Source organism: Euphorbia lathyris, chromosome 2, assembly GCF_963576675.1.
Source record: "Euphorbia lathyris chromosome 2, ddEupLath1.1, whole genome shotgun sequence".
Lineage (NCBI taxonomy): Eukaryota > Viridiplantae > Streptophyta > Magnoliopsida > Malpighiales > Euphorbiaceae > Euphorbia > Euphorbia lathyris.
In genome coordinates this window covers 9281562-9305650 of record NC_088911.1, presented here as the reverse complement: position 1 = coordinate 9305650, position 24089 = coordinate 9281562, and the positions used below count along the sequence as shown (strand labels likewise).

Here is a 24089-nt window from a genome sequence, read left to right as displayed (position 1 = left end):
ACATAATTTATAAATTGTAATCTTAACTATAACCAAAGTTAGAATTAGAAACCTTTTAAACCATTAACAATTTCCTATAAACCTCGAGTAAACGAATTTAATCAAAACAATAATTTTTAATCAAATTATCAGACGTTCTCTGTGGGATCGATATCTTTTTATTACTACAAGCGAAACCGTGTACTTACGAAATTCGCCCAACAATTGACAAACGATTCAATTCATGTTTTAGCTAGAAATGTCTCTAATATTATTAGAAGTGAATGGTTTTCTGTCTCTCTCATTTTCTTTATAATGTTCTTCTAATCTTTACATTCTTTTTTTAACTATCAAATTAGTTTATTCAACTTTTATTTTAGATAAAAGTGTTAGTCGTAGATAAAACTTTAGTTTTTTTTCACATTATGAGTAACTTTCAACTTCCATAATAGTAAAATTTGTACTTTATTCTAAAAAAAATAAATAATATTAGATAAATAATTTATTAGTATTATATTAACTAAAGTTATATTAACAAAAAAAAAATTTATTAGTATTATATTAACAAATTATTTAATTTTCATATTTATATTTTAATAATACCTGTTTAATTTAAATTTATTTTAACAGTTTAATTTTAAAAATATTTGAATTATTATACAAAATAAAATAAAAATTAAAAATTTAAAAATGAGATTAATAAATTGTGTTTACAATCAATTAAGTTTAGCTTAAATAGTTAAATGTTTCAAGTCGTTTCAGATTTCGAGTTCGAGTCCTAACGTATAAAAATTTTAATTGGGAGAGGATCCACCTAAAGAATGTCTGGTGATCCCAAACTAAAAAATCGGACAAACTATAAAAAACAATAAATTATGTTTCGACAATAATAATGTTTGGCAAATTGATGTTAACTGATTGTCTTTTATTTGAGGTTAAATAATAATAGTTAGAGGTGAAAATATCCTTAAAAAATAAATAGAATAATAAGTTAATTGAAAAAACTTCTAAAACTAACTTTTCAAAATTATATTTTAGACTCAAAACTTTATCGTATCTCTTTTTACTAAACACTATTTGAAATTTAATTAGGTTAAAACTTCTAATTTTACAAAAAAAAAAAAAAAAAAAAACATTTTAACAAAAAAACCAATATATTTTAATTTTTTGAAAAATATATATAAAAAAGACCACTTTAGGAACGTCAACAGTCTCAAAGAAGACCAACTATAACCCTCCACTCTGTCACTCACTTCTCACTCTAGAGAAGGAAATGAGAGAGACGAGAAAAACAAGCTAAAATCCGGCGCCACCACCGAAAAACGCGCCATCTCCGACCGGAACCCTCTGCGCCTGCCTCTGCCTCTGCCTCTGCCTAGGCCTGAATTTACCTTTTCCTTGTTTCTGGTTTCCTTTTTCTCTCTTCTGGATGGGTTGTACAGCGTCTAAGCTCGACAACGAGGATACCGTCCGCCGCTGCAAGGAGCGCCGCCGCCTTATCAAGGAAGCTGTCTTCGCTCGTCACCACCTCGCCGCCGCTCACGCCGATTATTGCCGTTCTCTTCGTGTTACTGGTTCTGCTCTTTGCTCTTTTGCTTCTGGTGAACCACTCACTGTTTCTGAGCAAACCCCTGCCGTTTTCCTTCATTCTCATAACCCTTCTCCTCCTTCCTCGACTAATTATATACCGCCACCTGTTGCTCCGTCGCCGAACCCCCCTCCACCGCCGGCGCCGGCATTTTCGCCTTCTCCTACTGTGGATAGTTCGAAGCTGCCTCATATTATCTCCGCTTCTAGTGTTAAGTCTGCCTCTTATCGTCGCCGTAAACCTCCGAAGCTGCCTCATATACTCTCTGACTCGAGTTTTACTTCTTCTCCGAGAAGTCAGAAATCTAATTTCACTGGAAATTTTGATTATCCTACTGCTTATCAAGCGAATTCAACATATTCAAGGACACCATCGCAAACCTCCTCTGTTTGGAATTGGGAGAATTTTTACCCTCCCTCGCCTCCAGACTCCGAATTCTTCGATCGGAAATCTCATAACCGTAATCAGCACCACCAAGAACGTCAACAACACCACTTAGACACTGACGATGTTGAGGATGAAGAATCGGAAACTGAGACTGAGACTGAAACCGAGAGATCGGAGTATGATTTTTTCCAATTACAGAATAAGAAGCACAACAATCACCCTAGCGGCAATAACAATACAAAGCAGAACAGCACCGTCGACGAGGAAACTGAAAGAGAGGAGGTTCAATGCAGTGAATGGGGAGATCATGATCATTATAGCACAACAAGTTCATCAGAAGATGAGGAAAAATATGAGGATGGAGAGTCCAGATCCGAGATCGGAACCCGGTCGAATTTCGGGTCATCTGTGCGGGCGGAGTCGGTGACACAGCAGCCAGCCTATGGTAATACAACTAAGTCCGCAACAAAGTCCGATGGGGCTGGTTCATCGGCGAGTTTCAGGACTCGAGAGATTTCCGACATGAAAATGGTTGTTAGGCATAAAGATTTGAAAGAGATTGTAGAATCCATTAAAGAGAATTTCGACAAGGCTGCGGCCGCCGGGGACCAGGTATCCGAAATGCTCGAGATCAGCCGCGCTCAGCTCGATCGAAGTTTCCGGCAATTGAAGAGTATGTTTTATTTTGAGATTTTTTTTTTTTGCTCTGCTTCAATTCCTCTGTTGAAAATTGCATAATCCATAATTAATTCGATTATTGTTAATGTTCTAACGAACAATCATCAACAACTTCCGTTTAATTTGAGAATTCATATTTCAGAAACGGTGTACCATTCTACTAGTATGTTGAGCAATCTGAGCTCTACTTGGACCTCAAAACCGCCTCTAGCAGTTAAGTATCGGCTGGACACCGGTTCGCTGAATGAACCGGGTGGGCCGAAAAGTCTTTGTTCCACCATGGAACGGCTGTTGGCTTGGGAGAAGAAACTCTACGACGAAGTCAAGGTACTATTTTTGCTTTTTCGCCTTTTTATTGTTTTTTCTTTATTTATTTACTTTTCACCGACGGGACAATTTTTCAAAAAAGATGACTTTTTTCAAAGCCCTTTTTATCTTGAAAAACAGGTTTGTTTCAATGACTAGGATATGCACTAATACTGGAATATAGATTGCTCAAGTCCACCGCGTAAGATGGATACTTTTTTATTTTGTTTTATATTTCCCCTTGACAAAAATACCCCTATCCTTTTTTTTTTTTTTTTGAGAAAGCCCCTATCCACTGTGTTGAAATCATCAATTTGAAATATATCATCCATGACAATCTACTGGAATGAGTGAACTGGCTAACTCCTTCCATCCCATCCCATAAATATAGACAAAAATGTGTGAACACGCCAAACAAGAAAGTATTAAACATTAAATATTATAGATATTTTTTAATATATCCTCAAATAATGGGATGTTTTAATAAATAGAATATTTATTTTATTTTATATTTAGTAATATTGAACCAGATAAATAGGGATGTAATATGAAATTGGTAATTATTCTTAGTTAAAATAGGAGTTCTGTCTATTTGATAGTACTGCAAGAGGAGCATCTTAGGATCATGTTTGTGATTGGTACAGCTAGCTTGTGCACATTTGTCAGCCATGTGGAGGTATCCGATTCAGATTTCACACACATAAAACAGGATTTTGACCGAGTATTGAGTATTTATTGTTATTTGAGAAGGTAATGAAGTTGGTAGTTGTAGAACCTTTTTAGCAAATAGAGTTCAACGGTTAGTTTATTACATTAGCTTTTTTAAGGGGATTATCCTTTCGTTTAACTAATTTGACTAGCTAAACCTTATTGATAAAACTTAGCTCATTTGCTAGAACTTAGTTATTGTTAATAGCTATTTGTCTAACAAATAAAAACATTTATCTTTTATGATTAATTTTTTCTTTAATATTTCATTTAAATAGTGATTAGCTAATTGACAAATATAACTTTGAGCAAATGAATAGATATTTATGTTTATCAATAGGATTACAAACAATTTTCTTACTATAAATTAGTATTTAATACGTCATATTCTTAATCACCTCCTAATGAAAACGTCTTATACACATGCTACAACTTAGGTCTTTATTAATATATAAAAATATATTTAAAATAATGAGAAGTATTCTTAGATCTTTATTAATACATACAAATTATAGAAAAAATAGGACATGGGTAAATTACATCCATGGCCACTGAATTTTACTCATTTTAACATTATGGCCACTGAACTTTAATTTTTAACAGTATGGTCACTGAACTTTACACTTTTTAACACCGGTGGCCACTCAATTTTAACTAACTCTTCAAAATGACCGTTAACAACCTCAAAATGAAAATATTCAAGAATTAAAGTTGCTCAGAACGACATTTATCATGAAACCACATTTTTTATTTTCCAAAATCACATTTTTTGGAGCTTTCTCTCTCTAAAAATTCACTCTCTCTCCTAACCAAACAACACCTAAATGACCTCAAAACGAAAATTTTCAACAATTAAAGTTCCTTAGAATATCATTAACTCTTCGATTTTTTTTATTTTGAGGCCGTCAACGGTCGTTTTGAGGTGTTGAGTGGCCATACTGTTAAGAATTAAAGTTCAGTTGCTACAATGTTAAAATGGGTAAAGTTCAATGGCCATAGATGTAATTTACCCAATAGGACATATATCTTTATTAATGTATTTTATTAATACATAAAAATTATAGAAAATATAGGAAATATATCTTTATTAATGTAAATAGAGAGGTCAATGAATTTGATCAATTTTTAAATTTTGGTTACTGGATTCATGTAAATTACCATATATTTTTTTTATCAAGATTACTAGTTTATGTATAATTTTGGAATTTTATTACCAAAATGGAATTCTATGTGCAGACAGTCTTTCATATGACGAAGTTACAAAGCTAGTTTTATATTCATCCAGGATTTTTATTGTATGTTAGGCTGTCCAATGAATTTGATCAACGGTTATTTTTGTTAGGGAAAGGTAGTAAGTAGGGATAAAGAATCTTTTAATATAAATGTTTAAAAATCAACTTTTTCAAAATCAGCGGTTTGAGCCCAATCCGCTTTGTCAAATTGTTTCACCAAATACCTCTATAATCTATTAGAAATTTTTTACTAGTCAAACCTCTAAAAGTGGTCCAAACCTTTAATTTTACACCGAACATTTATTTACCAAACACGGCTTGGTAGATCAATGGTTAGGGCCTGTTTGATAACAACTTTCAGTACTTAAGTGCTTATTGGTTTAAAGTTGTTGGACACTTATATTTTCAGATTGGTTTGTGTACTGTAATATGCACAATGGTTGAAATTTGGGGTCTATTTCACAAAGATTATTAAACTTCTTTTCCTTTCAATAAAGTCATTCTACCAATTTGTGTAAAAAAACTGTCCAAAATGTTAACCTGACACGAGAGACATTTGACCACATCGGATAAGGATGTGATTTTTTTAAAAAAATTGTGGCGTATGGTGTGTCATGTAACACATGTAGTTGCTACATTTATGTTAAGTCAGTCACAAAAAATCAGAGAGTTTGGCATGGTATGATGCATAGTTGGTATATAGTTACCTGACTTTTGTGCCACATCAATATTCCAATGAGTTTGTAAACGAATTTACCGGAATGATTTTATTATTGAAAGAAAATCGTGAATTAGATGATTGTAGGTGCATTTTACCCGGTTCAGATATGTGTGGTTTTCTTTAATTTTCTACAATACTTTATTTATATTGCAACTTTATGTAAGCGAGAGGAGATTTTTCTAATCTACAAATGCTGATGAAGGTTAATATAAAAAATGTTCCATAAACTGCAGGATAGAGAAGGAGTAAAGATTGAGCATGAGAAGAAGCTGTCTACACTTCAGAGTCAAGAGTACAAAGGAGAAGATGGAATGAAACTTGACAAGACCAAGACTTCCATAAATAAGCTGCAGTCTCTAATTATTGTCACTTCCCAGGCTGTTTCCACCACTTCAACGGCCATTGTTGGTCTTAGAGACACTGATCTTGTTCCTCAGCTGGTTGAATTGTGTCATGGGTACGTTCTTTTCTTTTTCTTTTCTGGAAAATCCAATGTCTCCGGCCACCTTGTATTTGGTCCAAAAAACTGATTAGCCTCTGAACTTACTTGGCCTAATGACTCTCAACTTACTTAAAAGTGACCTACAGGCTCCGGAACTTACTTAAAGTGATCTGTTGACCTTTTGAATTTGTTTAAAGTTCAACTTGCCCAAATTTCCTCTTATTCTGCCACGTAGCACTAGGGGGTTTATCACGTCAGTTTAAGCAAGTTCAGGGGTTGATGAGACATCTTTAAAGTTCAGGGAATCTACCGGTTTTTAAGGTCAAGTTCAGGGGCTTGATGTGTTCATCCTATATTCTACCTATCCCTTAACCATCAAGTACTTTTCATAAAAGGGTTATCATATCTATCTGGGCCTCTCTTGTCTAAAGCTCAAACTATTTGCATGTTGCAATTTTCTTTTAGTTAATGCTGCTGAAGCAAATTCTAATTTGGTATACCGCTTTTTCTCATATCTAGTATAAGGCCTAATACACATACAATCCCTTCAAATTGGCCATAAAAGCAGCAATTTGCAAACAATGGATTAACTCCTTAAACTTACTGAAAGTGACCTATTGTTCTCATGAACCTGGTTAAAGTGATCTATTGACTTCCTTAACTTGCTTAAAGTGCTATATTGGTCTCCTGAACTTGCTTAAAGTGCTATATTGGTCTCCTAAACTTGCTTAAAGTGATGCACGTTTCAAGTTGTTCAAATTTCCACTTGCTCTGTTGTGTAGGATTTAGGAGTAATCATGTCACTTTAAGCAATTTTAAAAGGCTAATCGGTCGTTTTCAAAGTTGGAGGGATTTTTACACTTTTCTGGGATAAAATACCTAAACAATAGCACCACCAACAATTCATGACCTAAAAGTCTTTGGACTTATCTATGTCATAAATTATGGTCAAATATCTATTTTCAGGTCATCATTTTTTAAATGATTTTTTTTTTCTTTTTTAATTTACACTTAAAAGTGTTAATATAATGTAAAGTTCAATGATTTTTATTTCATGATTTAAGGACTATAATATTAGTAACGTTATAGTTTAGGGTCATGAATATATTTTTATCCCTATTTTCTAGAAGTTTGGGAGTAGGGTTAGGGATGTATTATGCCCTAAAATAATTTGTGTCATTGAGCATTTGGCTTTGGTAGGTGTAACCCTGTAACATTTAAGGCACTGCTTTTCTTTGCCACTTGATATGCAACATGTGCATTATTGTCCTGGACTTTTCAATCATTTATTTCCCCTTCACATAAGAGAGTGGCCCCAACTCTGCTTTTCTACAGCTGCTGTCTTTCCGCTTATCTTTGAGGCCTAGAGCTATTTAATGGACTTGACTAATATGTGCTTCACCATCACTTATTTTGTTTTCTTGAAGAGAATTCTAACTCAAACAGTCCTCATGTTATAAGCATGCCAAAATCTTAATTTTCCGGGGTTAAGAATCGTTTGACCCAAATTATTAATTTGTGGCACACTTTCGCACGCGAATCTCTGTGTATAACAACACATGTTCATCTTACCGTTGAAATTTCATTAATAAATAGAGTTATGAGGATTTTTGAACCTTCATCCCTTGGTCTATGAGATTCTATTACTGTGTCAATGAACTATTTGATCCAAAATTTTAAGTTGATAGCTAAGGTTCAAGAATAGCTTTTCGTTATTATCTCAAACAGCGGGACATTCTAGTGGTAGTTAACACAAACATCAGATGGTGATATTAAATAATGACTGTTCTAGGGGAAATATTAGTCGCTCTCATCTATATTCAGTATAGGAAGAGAGGGAAATTAGTTAGTTTGTGACAGTAGTTAGGATTTGAAGCCAGTACATCGGGTAAAATACGTCTATGATCCTGACTTATAGTGCTACTAATGTTAATGACTTTATACTTCATTTCTTGACGTAAAAGTCCTTAACTTTACATTATACTAACATTAAAATCCAAATAAAAAAGTTTCACTGATGACTGAACAAGTTTAACTGTATCATTGATAAGTCACCATAAATTATTGTCAAGTACTTATTTTCAAGTCCTCATTTCGTTAATTTTTTAACTGATCATCTTTGATTTGGACTTCAATTCTAGGCTATGTTTGTTTGCCGGAAAATATTGTGCAGGAAAATATTTTCTGGACTTTACTGTGTTTGTTTGTTTAGGAAAATAAGTTAACAGAATATTTTAGGTTAGTAAACAGAAAAAATATATGAAGAAAGTGATCTTTTGAAAAGAGTGAACATTTTCCTTAACTTTTTGGAATCATATACTTCATTTCTTCTTACCTTTCAGTAAACAACATTCACCCACCACATCTTCCGGTTTTCGGGTGTTGTACCAAACACCCGAAAATATCTTATTTTCCAACAAAAAAAATTCCACCAAACACCGAAAAATATTTTATTTTCCCTTACCCAATATTTTTCGAAACACAATATTTTTGGGTATACAAATGGGGCCTTAGTTAGGAGTCATACTTTTCGGGTAAAGTTCAAATACTTTTATCATGAAATAAAGTTTAGGAGTCATAATGTTGTAATTTAAACCTATTTAGGTGGTTGCTTATCTGATATAATCTATGCAGATTCATGTACATGTGGAGATCAATGCACCAGTACCATGATATTCAGAACAACATTGTGCAGCAGGTTCGCGGCCTTGTGAACCGATCAACCAAAGGCGACTCAACATCCGAATTGCACAAGCAGGCGACTCGTGATCTCGAGTCAGCTGTCGCCGCTTGGCATTCTAGTTTCTGTCGCCTTATAAAGTTCCAGCGTGACTTTCTACACTCTGTCCATAGCTGGTTCAAGCTCACCCTTGTTCCTGTCAGCGACGAAAACTTGAATGGCAATGTCGAAATTTCTGATGCATATGGCTTCTGCGATGAGTGGAAACTCGCTCTTGACCGAGTCCCAGACACAGTTGCATCTGAAGCTATCAAGAGCTTCATCAACGTCGTTCATGTCATATCCGTAAAACAATCAGAGGAGCTTAAAATTCGAAAGAGAACCGAAACTGCATCCAAGGAACTGGAGAAGAAAGCTTCATCTCTTCGGAATATCGAAAGGAAGTTTTATCACTCATACTCCATGGTTGGAATCGGAATCCCTGATACCGGACCTGATAACGGCCAAGCATTGGATGCTCGGGATCCATTAGCAGAGAAGAAATCAGAGCTTGCATCGTGCCAGAGGCGGGTGGAAGATGAGATGTTGAGGCATGCCAAGGCAGTGGAGGTGACAAGAGCTATGACACTGAATAATCTTCAAACGGGTTTGCCTGGTGTTTTCCAAGCATTAACAAGCTTTTCTTCCTTATTTACAGAGGCACTTGAATCGGTATGTACCCGCTCCTATGCCATTAAATAGATATATATACATGTAATTTTTCTCCTTAGATTTTTGGGGTAAAATATATCCACGTCCCCGAAATATAGCGGTATTAACATTATGGCTCCTAAGCTTCATTCCGTGACGTGAAAACCTTTGAAGTTTATATCATTTAACATTAAAGCCATGCTGCACGGAAATGGAAATGGATATCGGGAACGTTATTTCTAAAACACAGTCTTCAAAACATAGATAGGGAAGAGAAGTTTCCGTGCAACATAGCATTAAAGTATAAATTAATGAAAAACCGTTAATAAAACAAACAAAATGATGACCTGGAAATAGGTATGTGACAGTAATGCATGTGATATGAGAATGAGTCAGTGATGTATGTCAAACTTATTCCGGTTATCATTTCGTTAAACTTTTTTAACGGACTTTCTTTGATTCGGACTTTACCGTTAAATAATGTAAAGTTTAAGGATTTTTATATCACGAAATGAAGTTTTTGGGACCAATAATATTAGTACCGAACCGATATAGTTCACCGACTATGTGTATTTTACCCGATTTTTGCGGTAAGTTGGAAGTGATCATAAGGGCTGGGATTTTTGGCTGTGGGCTCTCATGATAATTGCCATTATTATTATGATTATTCTTTTTTGGGGGGAGGGATTTTTGACATGTAAATATATGGAGCTTGTTTCTTTTTTTGCCATTTTGTACTCCTTTTTTCACATCAAGGGGGAGGGAAATGTCTCTGTACAGGAATTTGCTTTGAATTGTTGTCAGAGGTTCAAATATTTCAGCATCATGAATAAATTATACGCATTTGACGGATTCAGGATTCACTGATAGGAATATTCTAATGTCTATGAGTGTAGTTACTAAAACGAGTTTTAGCGATCGGTGGGTGTTTAAGTTCGCTCTTGACGCTACTAGATCCGTCCATGCTGTTAAATATAACTGAATACATATACAGCTTCTTGTATCCAATGATGCTCTAAACTTTCAAAATGATCTCATCACCTCCTTAACTTGCTTAAACGCTCACAACTAAGTTCTTATTTTCACGTGGTGATATCGAACACTACGCGTTATTAAAAGTTTAAGCAAGTTGAAGCAACGTTAAAATCATTTTAAGCAAGGACATAAATGTTGAGAGTAGGACTGTAATTGAGCCTACCTGAGCTTTGGCCTGCTCAAGCTCGGCTCGTCATAATGTTAATGAGCTCGAGCCGAGCTTATATTTTTGTTTGAGCTGGGTTCGTTTAGAAACTCGTTTGTTCACTAGCTGCTAACGAACCAGTTCGTTTATCTTAGTCACGGGTTTAGCTTGTGAGCTGCTCATTTATTTTATTCATGAGTTGTTGCAAGCAGTTCGTTTTTTTGTTCACGAACGAAGTAATAACATGTTTAGCAAATGAAATAATACAATTTTACATGTATAAGCATTAAAAACCTTCTTTTAGTCATTAAATAAAAAATATTATAAGGAGAGGGAGGTGGAAATGAAAAGAGGTATGGGAGGAGAAGTGAATGTGATGAAGGCATGAAGTGATCTGATCATGATTCAGAAAAAAAACTCTAAATCAATGTTGTTCGTGAACATTATAATCGAGCTTGGTTATGAACTTGTTTACGAGCCTATAACCGAGTCTGCTCGCGAGCTTTCGAGTCGAGCTTTGTCATGCTCAAACTCGTCTCGTTTACGAATCGAGTCTCTAAACCGTGTTCATGAGCGGCTCGGCTCATTTACAGCCCTAGTTGAGAGAGTGTTGTAAGTTTGTTGTGTCTGGTTATTTGACTTCTATATTGGTTGATTGGGCTCCAGTTAAGTCTTTAACGACTGTAACTACTGAGCCTCATAAATATGAGTCGTTACTAGTCATTTGGTTTGGATGTTCGGGGTAATCACATTTATGACCCTTAAACTATATATTATTAAGTCTTAAATCATTATTAGCCACGTGGTTTATTCAAAATATTGGTGAGATATTATTTGGTGATGTTTGCCCCTGATATATTTAAAATGTTTTTTTTTTTTTTTTGTCTCTGACTTATTATTTGATAATATTTGTTTTGTAATTTATCAAAATTGTGAAATCTCAACTAATATGAAAGTAAAGTCACTAGGTTTTTAAAAAAATTAACAGTTTTCTTAATTTTTTATGAATTGGGTTTCTGTTAATTAGGTTAAGTTTCTAATAGAACTGTTAACTTTTATTGTGTAATTGACATTACACTACTTTTTATCTGTGCTCCACTTATTTTACTCTTATATATAATAAAGAGTCGCCATAAAAATAAAAATAAAGTGTAAAGAATGAATTATATGCGACTAAAACAATTAATATATTATCAATTAACCTTGGTTTGAATGGTCAATGACTTCAATTTGTTTAAGTTAGATCTTGAGTTCGAATTCTAGCGTAAGCTTTAATTGGAAGAGGATCTATCGAAAGAGCTCTGATAAGCCTTGAATTGGACAAACTATATATATATAAAAAAAATACAATAATGTTTTTTTATCATAATTTATTGATATGAATAGAGAAAGAATCATTGATCTAGTTAAAATTCTATTTCGTTGATTTTCAATTTTCTTAGTAGATTTAGACTTCAAGAATACTGTAACAGTGCAAAATTTTAAGAACTTTATGTTAAAAAAATAAAATTCAGGGTTCACATTGTTAATAACTCTATAATTCAAACTGCCATAAATGTAACATATCCATTTTTTCAATTATCCCAAAAACAAGAAGCTCATCTTATCTGGTTAATTTTGACAGCTTCTATTTTGTTTTATCTTATCATGATCAGAAAGTGTTCACATTGTAAGAGGAACTTCCACCAAAACCCAATAAAGATAACCCAATGTACAAATGAAAATATCTGGTTTTAGATTGGCCTTCAAAGTTGGTATGAAGGGTGAATAGTCCAAATCAATACTAAATCAATTTCTAGGTATCAACTAAGTTTTTAAAATTTCAGTCTTTAAAATTGATTGAATGAAAATGTCAAATTAACTCTCAATCAAATTAGCTCTGAAAATATAATATATTTTTGAAATCTGAACTTTATCATATTTACATTTTAATACTTGAAATCTATTTTTATACTTAAAAATCATTATATTCTCCAATTGCAGAACATTTTGGTTTCGACGCATTACTTTATGCGTCAGTGTAACTTAATATCTAATTTCGGATAAGAATTAATTGAGTTTAGAATTTTAATTATACTACATTATATTTTAAAATTTTTTATTAATGAAATAATTATATTAAGTGATAAAATGTGAGAAAAATAAATAGAGGTAAAATTCGCACCGACAAAAGAAATATCTTGAACTAGGAGTATGGGCCATAAACAATTAATTCTGAGAGAAACTCTTCGAAACAGAGATAGAAAAAACTTCACTGAACCCTCAAAATAGTATTAGTGCATTCATATTCTGCATTGGCACATAAAGTAATGTGTCCGACACCAAAGTGTTCTGCGGCTGTACAGAATATAATAGTTTTAAGTATAAAAATATATTTCAAAGTATTAAAATGTAAAATTATAAAGTTCAGGTATATTATATTTTCAGGACTGACTTGATCCTCGGTTAATTTGACCTTTCAGACCAACTTTAAAGGATGAGTTGATATCCAAAAATTGATTTGGGCTAAATTGACCCTCCATGCCAACTTTGAGGGCCAATTTGAACCTTTATTCACAAATTAATAATATCTCATTTCATTTTATTACATTACAATGTACCAAACGCAACCTTAGGGAATCCCGATCCAAATTCTCATATATGAACTGAGAAAAAATCTCTCCCCATCCCTGCCCCTTTGGAGTGCGAGGGGATTTTTTTAATATTAATTAAAATAAATAAACTTATATAAAATAAAAAATTATAATAAATCAACATTTTAATCAAATACAAATAGTATGTATAATTTTTTTTTTAAATTAGTAGTATATTTATATTTAATAAGTATAAAAATTAATAATAATATTTAATGAATATACGTACTTTTATTAATAATTCTGATTCCGATAAAGTTGGTGATCGAGTCCTGCAAGGTGGAGAGAGTATATCCCATCTCGTTCCTATTTTAATTTTGAGGATAAAAAATCATTCATCTCCATCCTATGGAGATTTTTTTTAGGGAATTCTCATTCCTGTTCGGGCAGATCTCCAACGAGGACGAGAAATCACTACTATGTTAACAACCCTATAAGTCCATGCCAAGCTAAGTAAGATTTAAAGATATCACTTACCGGTTCTTAATCCCGGATTGATGAATCCGTCTATCCTAATTTCATAGCCATTGCTTTTATTCCTAAGCACTCCGCTGAAAAAAAAAAAACTTAATACATATTAATTTGTACTTAATTCAAAAAAATTGATTACCCCCTTAAACTTTGAAAATGTCTTGGTAGACACCTGAATTTACATAAAAATGATTTATTAAATCCTTAAACTTATTTAAAGTAATCTGTTAACCTTTTATATTTGCTTAAATTGACCAATTAACCTTTTAAATTTGCTGAAAATGATAAACATTTTAACTTATCCAAATCATCTCTTGCTTTACTACATAGCAGGTTAATCATATCACTTTAATTTGAGTAAGTTCAAGAGCTAACGAGTCATCCTAAAGTTTAGGAAATCGGCCAATTTTTTAAGTCAATATTAGATGACCGTAAAGAAAAAGAGACTAATAAAATCAAATATACTTGTACTGTGTTAATCATGTTATTTATCTTTGAACAGGTATTCTAGTAGGGATGTCATGTCAAAATGATAATAGTATGAAAATGTCATGTCAACACATAAAAAAAATAGGCCCAATACATCACAAGCTCCCTGAACTTGTCTAAAATAGTAGATTGACTTCCTGAACTTTGCAAGTGTCTCATCTACTTCCTAAACTTACTTATTTCGTATCACCAGCTCCCTAAACTCGTCCATAAAAGTAGATTAGCTCCCTGAACTTTGCAAGTGTCTCACCAACTCACCAAACTTGCTTATTTTATAACACCCAAATACAAAAACCATAATACTAACTCTCGATTTTCATCAATTCAATCTCTCAAACATGGAACACTAACTCTTATAATAGGTTGAAAGGTAGGAGAAGCGAAAAAATTACATCTCGAATAGATGAAGACGTATTTTTAGAATTTATGTTTAATAAGTTTTTGTATTTAGTTGTTACAGAATAATCAAGTTTAGGGAGTTGGTGAGACACTTGCAAAGTTTATGGAACTAATCTACTTTTATGGACAAGTTTAGGGAACTGGTGATACGAAATAAGCAAGTTTAGGGAGCTGGTGAGACACTTGTAAAGTTCAAAAAGCAAATCTACTATTTTGGATGAGTTCAGGGAGCCGGTGATGTATTAGACCTAAAAAATATAGCTTTCATACATCTAGCATCATGTATTTGCCGCCTTTTAATAGTCTCAAATGATCATTTATTTTTATCTAACTACATTCAATTAGACATGTCCATCGATCGCGCTGGACCAGGCTCGGACTAGGTCTACCAGGCTTTTATGTAAAAATTCTCAGTCCAAACCCAGCCCAACCCAATATTAATTTAGACGGGCTCAAGTCAGATTGGGCTAGAACTTAAAAATCAAATCCCAAGTGCAACCCATATAGACCCACCTAAAAATATATGCATAATTTTTAATTATAAAAAATATACTTAAAATTAAATATTTAATATATAATTAATAATTAATATTAATAGGTGGATTGGACTGGACCGACCTGTGGTATTTTTATCCATTCCAAATCCATCCAAAAAATAAGTGGGTTTTAACAGATTTGTACCGGACTGAACCTGTGATCAATTTTCATTGTTTAAACTCGGCCAAGGGAAAAAATGATACAACCCCTACACCTTTCTTTATAAGGGAGAATTTTTTTTTTTTCTTTTTTTTGTCTTTTGTCTTTTGTCTTTGTCTTTATGATTTATTATTTTATTGGAAAATCAAGAAAATCTTGAAATAAATAACATTTTTCAGTAGGGATGGAAGTGCCACTAAAGGCCTGGGTGGGTATCTAAGCCCGTAGACTACATTCAATAACCCGTTAACTTCGTGAACTTTAATTATTTATATATTTGACATTTTTTTTACACATGACGAAACATCTCATTTTTTTGCATTCCACAAATTCTATAAAACAAATTCTATTTAGAAAAATAGAATTATTGAATGCAATTAAACACGGTTATAGAATCATTTGAAACTTTTAAAAATTCAAGAAGTGGGTTAAAGTTTTGAATCTAAGTACAGAGACAATAAATGTGTTAACCTAAAAATATATATACATACAAATCTCATCTTGTCTAAAATTCTCCACATATTAGACATTTAAAAACAAAGAAAAATTAAAAACTCAAATATTATATCAGGTTTAAGGACATTTTATTCTCAAACAAATCATGAAATCGTAAAAAACCGCAAAAATCTTACTTTACAAACCAGTTCTCGATTTGGCAACGTTAGATAATCAAATTATATCATTTATGACGAACTTATAACAATAGTGTTACTTTTATACTCATCCCAAATGAAAATAAAGCTAGAACATTACCTTTAAATTAAATGTGAAAGAAAAGAAATTAATCATTGGGTGAAGAAACCTAAAATTAATCCTGTAAATTAAAGCTACTCATTTCCAATTTTAATTCTTTTACCTCCAATGAGGCAGGTGACCTGAAGTTCATCATCAATACACTGAACAAATACAGGCATATAATAAACTAATACAATACAACACCATCACAATAAGCCTGTACTAGAAAAACTCGAAGTCCAGATATTTACCCCCAGACTTCATGTCTGTCCCCACTATCCTTTTACTGCTACTCCCCACCCCGATCGGCTCCACTGCTCCGAACGTCGGCCCCATCTTCCCAGGCAGTTCAGCTTCGACCGGTCTGGGCACTTCCGGAGGTGTGCTGCATCTTATTAGAGCCCAATTCACTCCTTCAAAGAATGGGTGCTGTTTGATCTCAGTTGCACCTCTTTTTACTCCTAGTCTGTGTTGTGGTTCCTTGACCAGTAACCCTCGGATCAAATCTCGGCTTGCGTAGCTGGTTGCTGGTGATTCTGGGAATCTAAGCTGCTGTCCGACTACGTTGAATAGTGTAGCGCGGTTTCCTGAGCCTTTGAATGGGGTTTTGCCGTATAGTAATTCGTGTAAGAATATGCCGAATGTCCACCAGTCAACAGCACTGCCGTGCCCTTCTCCTTTGATGATTTCAGGGGCTAGGTATTCATGGGTTCCGACAAAGGACATGGACCGGGCTGCAGTTGGTTCTGCTACAAGTTCGGGAAGTGAATTACCGGGCAGTCCAAGCTCTAATCGAGGTTTACGGGGTTTCTTCTTGTTCTTTGAAGGGAATAATCTTGGAATAAAGCATGCAGGCTGGATGCATACAGATGAGGGTTCAATACAGGCAGGCTGGACACAAAATGCACCGCCTGCAGCTCGTTTTGAAGGATCGGAATCGAATGAGGATCTTATAAGAGTTGGTGAAACTGCACATCTAAGGGAAAGATCAAAATCTGAGAGCATTATATGGCCATCATCACGGACAAGAACATTTTCAGGTTTCAAGTCCCTGTAGACGACCCCGAGCATGTGGAGATATTCAAGAGCCAATAAAACCTCAGCAGCATAAAACCTGCAGAATGCAAAACAGTTATTAAGTGCCCATTTGGTTTGTAGCTCATTTTTGTTGTTTTACTCTAACTAAACAATAGATATGGTGTTCGGTTATGATTAAGAAACCACAGCTTATAGTTATAGCTATTATGAACAGAAAATCGTTTTACATCTACGCGCTACCAGCAATATCAAACAGTTAACAACAACAAAGTTGAACCGACTTTAAGAGAAAAGAATATTAAAACAAACAGTGCTACTACCAACTTCAAAGTTCAAACACATTAGAGAATCACATAATATTTTCACATAATATTTTGGCATTTACCGTTCAGAAAGGTATCAGGAATGGAAATACCGATTAATTTTCTGAACTCATTCTAACCGCAACAATAAGACGTTTTCTGCAAAACCCCTTCTTTCTATAATTCCGAGAGTGCTAAAAGGAAGCAAGTATTGTGCATGTGGGGCGTAGTGAAATATAAACTTTGAGCTCCAGCTAATTTTCATAATATAAGAAGAGAATACAATTTCTATCTAGAAAGAAAGTAAAGATTGTTGTAGTAGTTTTATCTATTTTTTTCTGAATTCTCTAAAGAATCCCACTGCTTAATCTGGAGATATGTTATTTGAACTCAGTAGGGAATTGTAAGAATACACTTTTTACTCCCTCTAGGAAAAAATTCACATTTTTGACATCACATGAAATAGGCATAACTCATATTTAAACCCTGTTTCTTTACCGAAAAATATTGGGTACAAGAAAATCTTTTGTTGGAAAATAAAATATTTTCCGGTGTTTGGCTATATTTCACGGTTTTATATGATGGTTCATGTTAGCCGACCCCGAATCATTTCGGGACTAAGGCTTTGTTGTTGTTGTTTGGCTATAATACCGGAAAACGGGAAAAGGTGGTGGGTGGTTGCTATTTTCAAAAGGGTAAGAAGAAATGGAGTAGGGTTCCAAATAGTTTAGGAAAATGTTTTACTCTTTTCAAAAGGGTAAAACATTTTCCTCACTTCTATAACTTATTAAAATTACAACATTTTGGAAAAAAATTCAATTTTTGCATGAAGTTGGGCAAAGCTACACAAGCCAGAGACATTTGCGTGGCAGATGGACAATTCGTATCTTACATGTTAAATGTCGTGATCATAAACACATTGAAGAACAATCAACAATTGAAGCACCTCGTCACATGTTAACTATTCAAAAAGGCAGCAAAGTAATGAAATTAACTTTGGTGAACAAAACAGCATACATTATAGAAGAGGAAGCAAAAGAAGGCATTGTTGGATAATAAGAATTGAAGAAATAGATACTGCTTGAGAAGAAAGAAATACTTTTAGAATAAAAACATACCTTGCAGCATATTCAGAAAAATGTTTCCCTGGTTGCCTTTGCCTCAGAGTATGCAGATCACCCCCTGGACAGTATTCCATGACCAAACATGAGAATCTGTCAGTTTCAAAATGTGTGTACAATGTTGGCAAAAATGGATGATCCAACAACTGCAAAATCTCCCTTTCCGTTTGAGCTCTAGTCAACTTCTTCCTGCTTGCAAGAGATGCCTTATCCATTACTTTCATTGCAAAATAGCAACGAGTCCCACTCAATTCTGAAAGATACACACTACCAATGTCACCACAACCAAGCCGTTTTAGTAGTCTAAAGTGACTCATGCCTAAAATTCCATCCCGTGCTCGGATGGCAAGAATAGCCTTCCATCTAGGATCGTTTCCTTTATGAGGCTTATTTGCACTCCCAGTGATGTTGCTCCAATTGCTGTCATCGCTAAGGCCACTGCTGTCACTTGCACGGCTAACGCTAGTCTTTGCACTTTCAAGTGAATCCCCTCTAATACTAACACTCCCTTTTGTACTATCACAGTTTCGATCCATGCTTAGTAGTCCATCACTTGTAATAGCCTCACTTCTGTATGTACTGGCACAGCTATTGACAATGCTCATAGCTGTGACAACACCAGTGCTGTCAATACTACTGAGTGGACTTACATTACCACTTGGTGGCAAAGAAGCATCCCATACACATTCCTTTTCCTCTGAATCAGGTGGAAGGAGAGAAGCTTCTGTATTTTGTGATGCACGTGCAACTGAAAATGGAGAAGGCATAGCAACTAGGTCAGTAGGTTCTTCAACCAAACTCTCTGCCGGAGAAAGAACAGCAGAACTCGGTTTTTTAGATGGAACCCTGATTGAAAGATCCTCTAGGAAAGGCCCCTTCACAGACATACTCTTCATTAGGCATCCAGCCTCAGATTTCTTTTGCCCAATTGGCACATATACTGTTTTCATCAGATCCATATCAACAGGTTCGGGCGGATGACTAGCCCCTGAAAAAGAACTAGTTCCACCTTCATCAAAAGAATCATCGCTCCCTTTAGAAGCAACAAAATCGAACATCAGCTCTTCATGTACAGGCAAAGAGTCTTTTCCCTTCCATGGTCTTGAAGGCACAGGAAACTCCAAAACGTGAGAGCCTGGTGAATTAAATCGTCCCACTACTTCTCTTGCCAAACCTGTCTGCAATTTCTGGACCTGACTCCCTTCTCTTCCCATGGCCATGAATGCATTTGATACCTGCACAGCTGGCAATTTCCCAGGAAGAATCTTTGATTCTGGAAACCTCTCCATGTCCAGTAACCACGTAACATTACATGTAATTATGTTTCAGTAAATAATCCTGCAAACAAAAGTTGGAAAAATCAGCAGATGCCTCATTTCACTGTATAAATTAATCTTCATATTTATTCTAATAATAATACTACATCTCTTTCTAGTTCTAGTGGCATGAAGAAGCTTAGAAACTCTGTTAACCCAAAAGATTAGGAGGATCGTGGAGCCATCTAGTAAAACTAAATAGGTATGAATCAATTTAAGGAATTTCCATTAGAAAGGATTTTATAACATAAATAGCAGAGCTATAAATTCTAAGTCACCCATGAACCACATCAACAGCCCAAGCTTCTATTTGGATGCCAATAAATGTATCTAAAGTCAAGAAGCACTGTAAAATCTATTTTGCAGATTCAGTTTCCAAAAAATGATTACATAGTAAGACATCATCGAAGCAGTCGCAGCAAACCGTATCTCATTTCAGCCAAGTAAATAAAACAAAAATGGAAACATTTTGTGGCAAAAATAGAAAAAAGGAAAATGAGAATTTAGATGTCCACAAAAATGAAACTCCAGTTCTTAGCATCTAGACGCATAATCTAGACCAAAAAAAAAAAAAATTCAAAATCAAAATCCTCACTAACCGTTAACAAGAAAACCCTAATTGACAAGGCTCCAAGTAACACACTGTATCAAGCAACTAAAATCAACGAGCGAATCACCAAATCCTTAACTTCACTCACAATCAAAGCGAAAATCAATAATCAATTACGAAAAAAGAAGAGCTCAGTAAAAGCAAAACCACAGAGTTTCTTTTTTTTTTTTCCTATGCAAAGAATACGAAATTCCCCGAGCTTGTTATTTCCACATTAGCATTCACAAAACACTTCAATTCCACGCAACAACATAAAAAGCAAAAAAGAACAAAGTAAAGCAGAGAATCCAAAATTCTGAATCAGTGAACAAAAAGAGATCTCGGTACCCCAAAATAATCAGCATAAAGCAAACCGAACAAAAAAAGCAGCATTCAAACCAAAAACACCAAAAAACGCACCAAGAGAACAAAGAGCATGATCTCTTCTCCACAAAAACCCTAGAGCTTGCTTGAGACAAACTTTTACTCCTTATCTGATCAATTTTCACAGAATCAACAAAATTACTCTCTAGAAACCTCGAAAAAACGGTAGAAAAAATTACGCGCAGAGCCCGAGCAAGCGAGAGAGCGAGCAAAGATCGATCAGAGCTCAAGCTCTTTGTTCTTCTCTCTATCTAGCACTACTCTTTCTTCTCGGTCTACTGGCTTTTTCCTGTATAGGGTGGCTCTGGAACTGGAAGCTTTTGCTTTTTTTTTTTTCCTTCTGTTTGCTTTGTATGGGCACAGCTTGCACTTTAGTTACTGTGAGGAAGAGGAATAGAGAGGGAGAGAGAGAAAAGAGCAGCGGTTGATATTAGTGGGACCCGCAGTTTCTTATGTGGGATCCACTCTGTTGCTGCTTTGAGCTACACTACACTGCTTTTCTAGGAGTGGGGTCACTGTTCTCTCTCTGCCTACGTGTCATGATGATGATCAGCTTTTTTTCTGTGATCGGGTTTTCGGGTTTGGGTTACGGATTGGATTGGAGTATCATTTCCGTTTCGGCTTTTCTCGAGGAGCGTTAAAATAGACGCTCGTGACAAAATAAATCACCACTCTAAAATTTTAATCAGTCTATATTTAATTATAAAGTGTATGCGAACGTTACTGAGCGTTTTACATAAAAAATACTAATTGCAGAAAGATCAAATTTAACCATAGCGTATTAAAGAGAGTTCAAATTTAGCCGTAACGTATGACATATTGTAAATTTAACTTTAATGTTTTTAAGCAATATCAATTTTAGTCATGCGTTATCAAAAACCATAATAACCAGTTTGACTTGTATAACGGTCACTTTTGATCTCTCAAATATCAATTATACCTAAAATATTTAGTGTATTATTAATAAAATTATAAAAAATTCAGTTCAAATGCTAAAAACTAAATTTGTTACATATAAGTTACACAAAAAAAATATTAAACTGTGTAAAATATTTAATGTGTTATTAATATAGTTAGAAAAAACCAACAAAAAATGTACGAAACTGTTTCAATCTATCGACACGCTTGTTTGGAATGTCTAATGTGACAGTTAAATAACAGTCAGTTTTTTCAAATTTTCGATAGTACATGATTAAAATTGATTTTATTTGGAAACATTAGGATTAAATTTGCATTATTCCATACGTTAGAACTAAATTTGCACTTCATTTAAAATGTTAGGGTTAAATTTGGCCTTTATCCATTGTTTTATTTTATTTTACAAGAAAATCATAATTAATTATAAAATTATGACTAAATTAAATTACTAAAATTAATTCCAATATATAACTATTTTCTATATATCATAAATAAAACATGATTTTAAATCCTAACTCAAAAAAAATAGACCCCAATTTCTAAATCTTGAATCTTTAAAAAAACATTTTAAACCTCTAATTTATAACTCTTAGAATCAAATCAAATTTGTAAAAAAAAAATTAATTGATATTATTTTAGTAAAATTTGATTAATTGATAATATCTGAAATCAGTTTAGTTTATAAATATTAAGCCTTCAATAAATTGCTATTATTTAATACAACGAAACAAAAGCAGTTAGAAGTTTAATTCAGTTACAGAAATTATTAATAGACCAGTAATAATTATGATAAAAAAATGTAATTCAATTACAAAAATTATTAATGGAGCCATTAATATATATTGTCAAACAATTATTATTGCAAAAAAAAGTTTCTATTATTATTATATACCATAAAAGGCGTAGAAAAAAAAATAAGTTGTTTGTGGAGAGCTAAGTTTGAAAATTTTAACCAATGACAATATCAGGTAAAAAAACGGGGATACATCAAACCCGCCCATCATTATAAGTATTTTAGCCTGGAACTTTCGTGGTTTGGGCTAGGGGTGGGCAAAAAAGCCGGTCAAACCGGTAATCGAACCGAAAATCGGTAATCCGAACCGGAAAAAACGGTTAACTGAATCGACGGTTTTCTTAATGGTTAAAAAATAGATAGGTTTCGGTTTCGGTTTCGGATTAAAGTGTTTAAAAACCGTGGTTAACGGTTAACCAAACCATTTAATAAATATAAATTTAAAAAAAAAATATAGGCGATAAAGGCAAGGCAAATATAAATGTAAATACATAGATTATACTGCTTAATATAAATACGTAGATTATAACATAGATTAATATAAATATATAACATAGATTATATATTTATAACGTAGATTATACTGCTTTATGTTGTAATAAGTATTTGACGAAATATTATTTACATTTCTTTATGTTTTAAATGTAAACTTGATGGATTGTTTTTTAGTTCGGTACTTATGTTTGAATTCTAAACTTTTATATGAATTCGTTTCATTTGAATTTTTAAAATTCTGTGTATTTTAATATTGTTTAAAAATTTAGGTTTGGGTAAAAATTTAACCGTTGATTTTTGGTTAACTAGTAAGAATTGGTTAAAAACCGTTAATCGAAAAACCTAACCGAAGTTAATGGTTAACCGGTTGATGGTTAACCGATTGATATGGACCGATTTCGGTTTGGATGGTTAAAAATCCGTTGATAACGGTTCGGTTAATTTTTTTACCTAATGGACCGGTTAACCGAACCGTACCCACCCCTAGTTTGGGCAATCCACGGACAGTTCAATTTTTATTGGATCTTGTCCGTAATTATAAACCAAGTTTGATTTTTATTTCTAAAACTCGTATTGGTGAAACAAGGCTTAATGCAGTCCATAAAAGGTTGAGTTATACGGGTTGTAAATATGTTAGTATTATGGGGCGAGGAGGTGGGTTGGCTTAATTTGGCTAGAGGATGACATGGTTCAAATCATTAATTCCAATAAAAAAAATTATTGATGCTTACATTCATCTTTGTGTTTAGGGTTTTGGGTTGTTGGTTATGTGAGGGATTATTCGTGATTGTAATGGTGTTTTCTATAAGGCTTTTATAAAATTAATTTCAGATAATTTATCTCATAGAGATGGTGAAGTTTTGAAGATTCGGGAAGCGTCCGAGTGGCTTAAGGATATTGGTTTAGATAGCAGTATTGTGGAGTTAGACGTTTTTATAGTTTGGTCTCAGAAACCTTTGAGTTTTCTTCTTAATGTTTTGTATCTTGATTCTTGTTAATGAAAGTTCATCTTTATTAAAAAAAATGATTGGGTTAAATTATATTTGAGGTATATAATTTTTTTTACCATATTTCACACTTTGATGTAGAAGTTTCATTTTTTCACACAAAATCCATCAC

At 33.7% G+C, this 24089-nt stretch overlaps 2 protein-coding genes across 4 annotated transcripts; one reads left to right on the top strand and one right to left on the bottom strand.

The window, feature by feature from the left end:
• The first annotated feature begins 1181 nt into the window (after positions 1 to 1181).
• On the top strand, positions 1182 to 10278 carry LOC136216539 (nitrate regulatory gene2 protein-like). The gene is made up of 4 exons (XM_066003077.1): positions 1182 to 2627; positions 2775 to 2959; positions 5833 to 6056; positions 8676 to 10278. The coding sequence occupies exons 1-4, from the start codon at positions 1409 to 1411 to the stop codon at positions 9460 to 9462; spliced, it is 2415 nt and encodes an 804-aa protein (XP_065859149.1). The 5' UTR covers positions 1182 to 1408; the 3' UTR covers positions 9463 to 10278.
• Positions 10279 to 16058: 5780 nt separating this feature from the next.
• On the bottom strand, positions 16059 to 21149 carry LOC136216536 (serine/threonine-protein kinase D6PKL1). 3 transcript variants are annotated; one of them, XM_066003075.1, is made up of 3 exons: positions 20944 to 21149; positions 18473 to 19813; positions 16059 to 17128 (listed from the first exon to the last, which is right to left on the bottom strand). In XM_066003075.1, exons 2-3 carry the CDS (start codon positions 19762 to 19764, stop codon positions 16237 to 16239), a joined length of 2184 nt encoding a protein of 727 aa, XP_065859147.1. In that variant the 5' UTR covers positions 19765 to 19813; positions 20944 to 21149; the 3' UTR covers positions 16059 to 16236. The 3 variants fall into 3 exon arrangements, with proteins under 3 accessions (XP_065859147.1, XP_065859148.1, XP_065859146.1); XM_066003076.1 differs by lacking the exon at positions 20944 to 21149 and adding an exon at positions 20391 to 20548; XM_066003074.1 differs by having other exon boundaries at positions 16060 to 17128; positions 20801 to 21149.
• Between the last annotated feature and the right edge of the window lie 2940 nt (positions 21150 to 24089).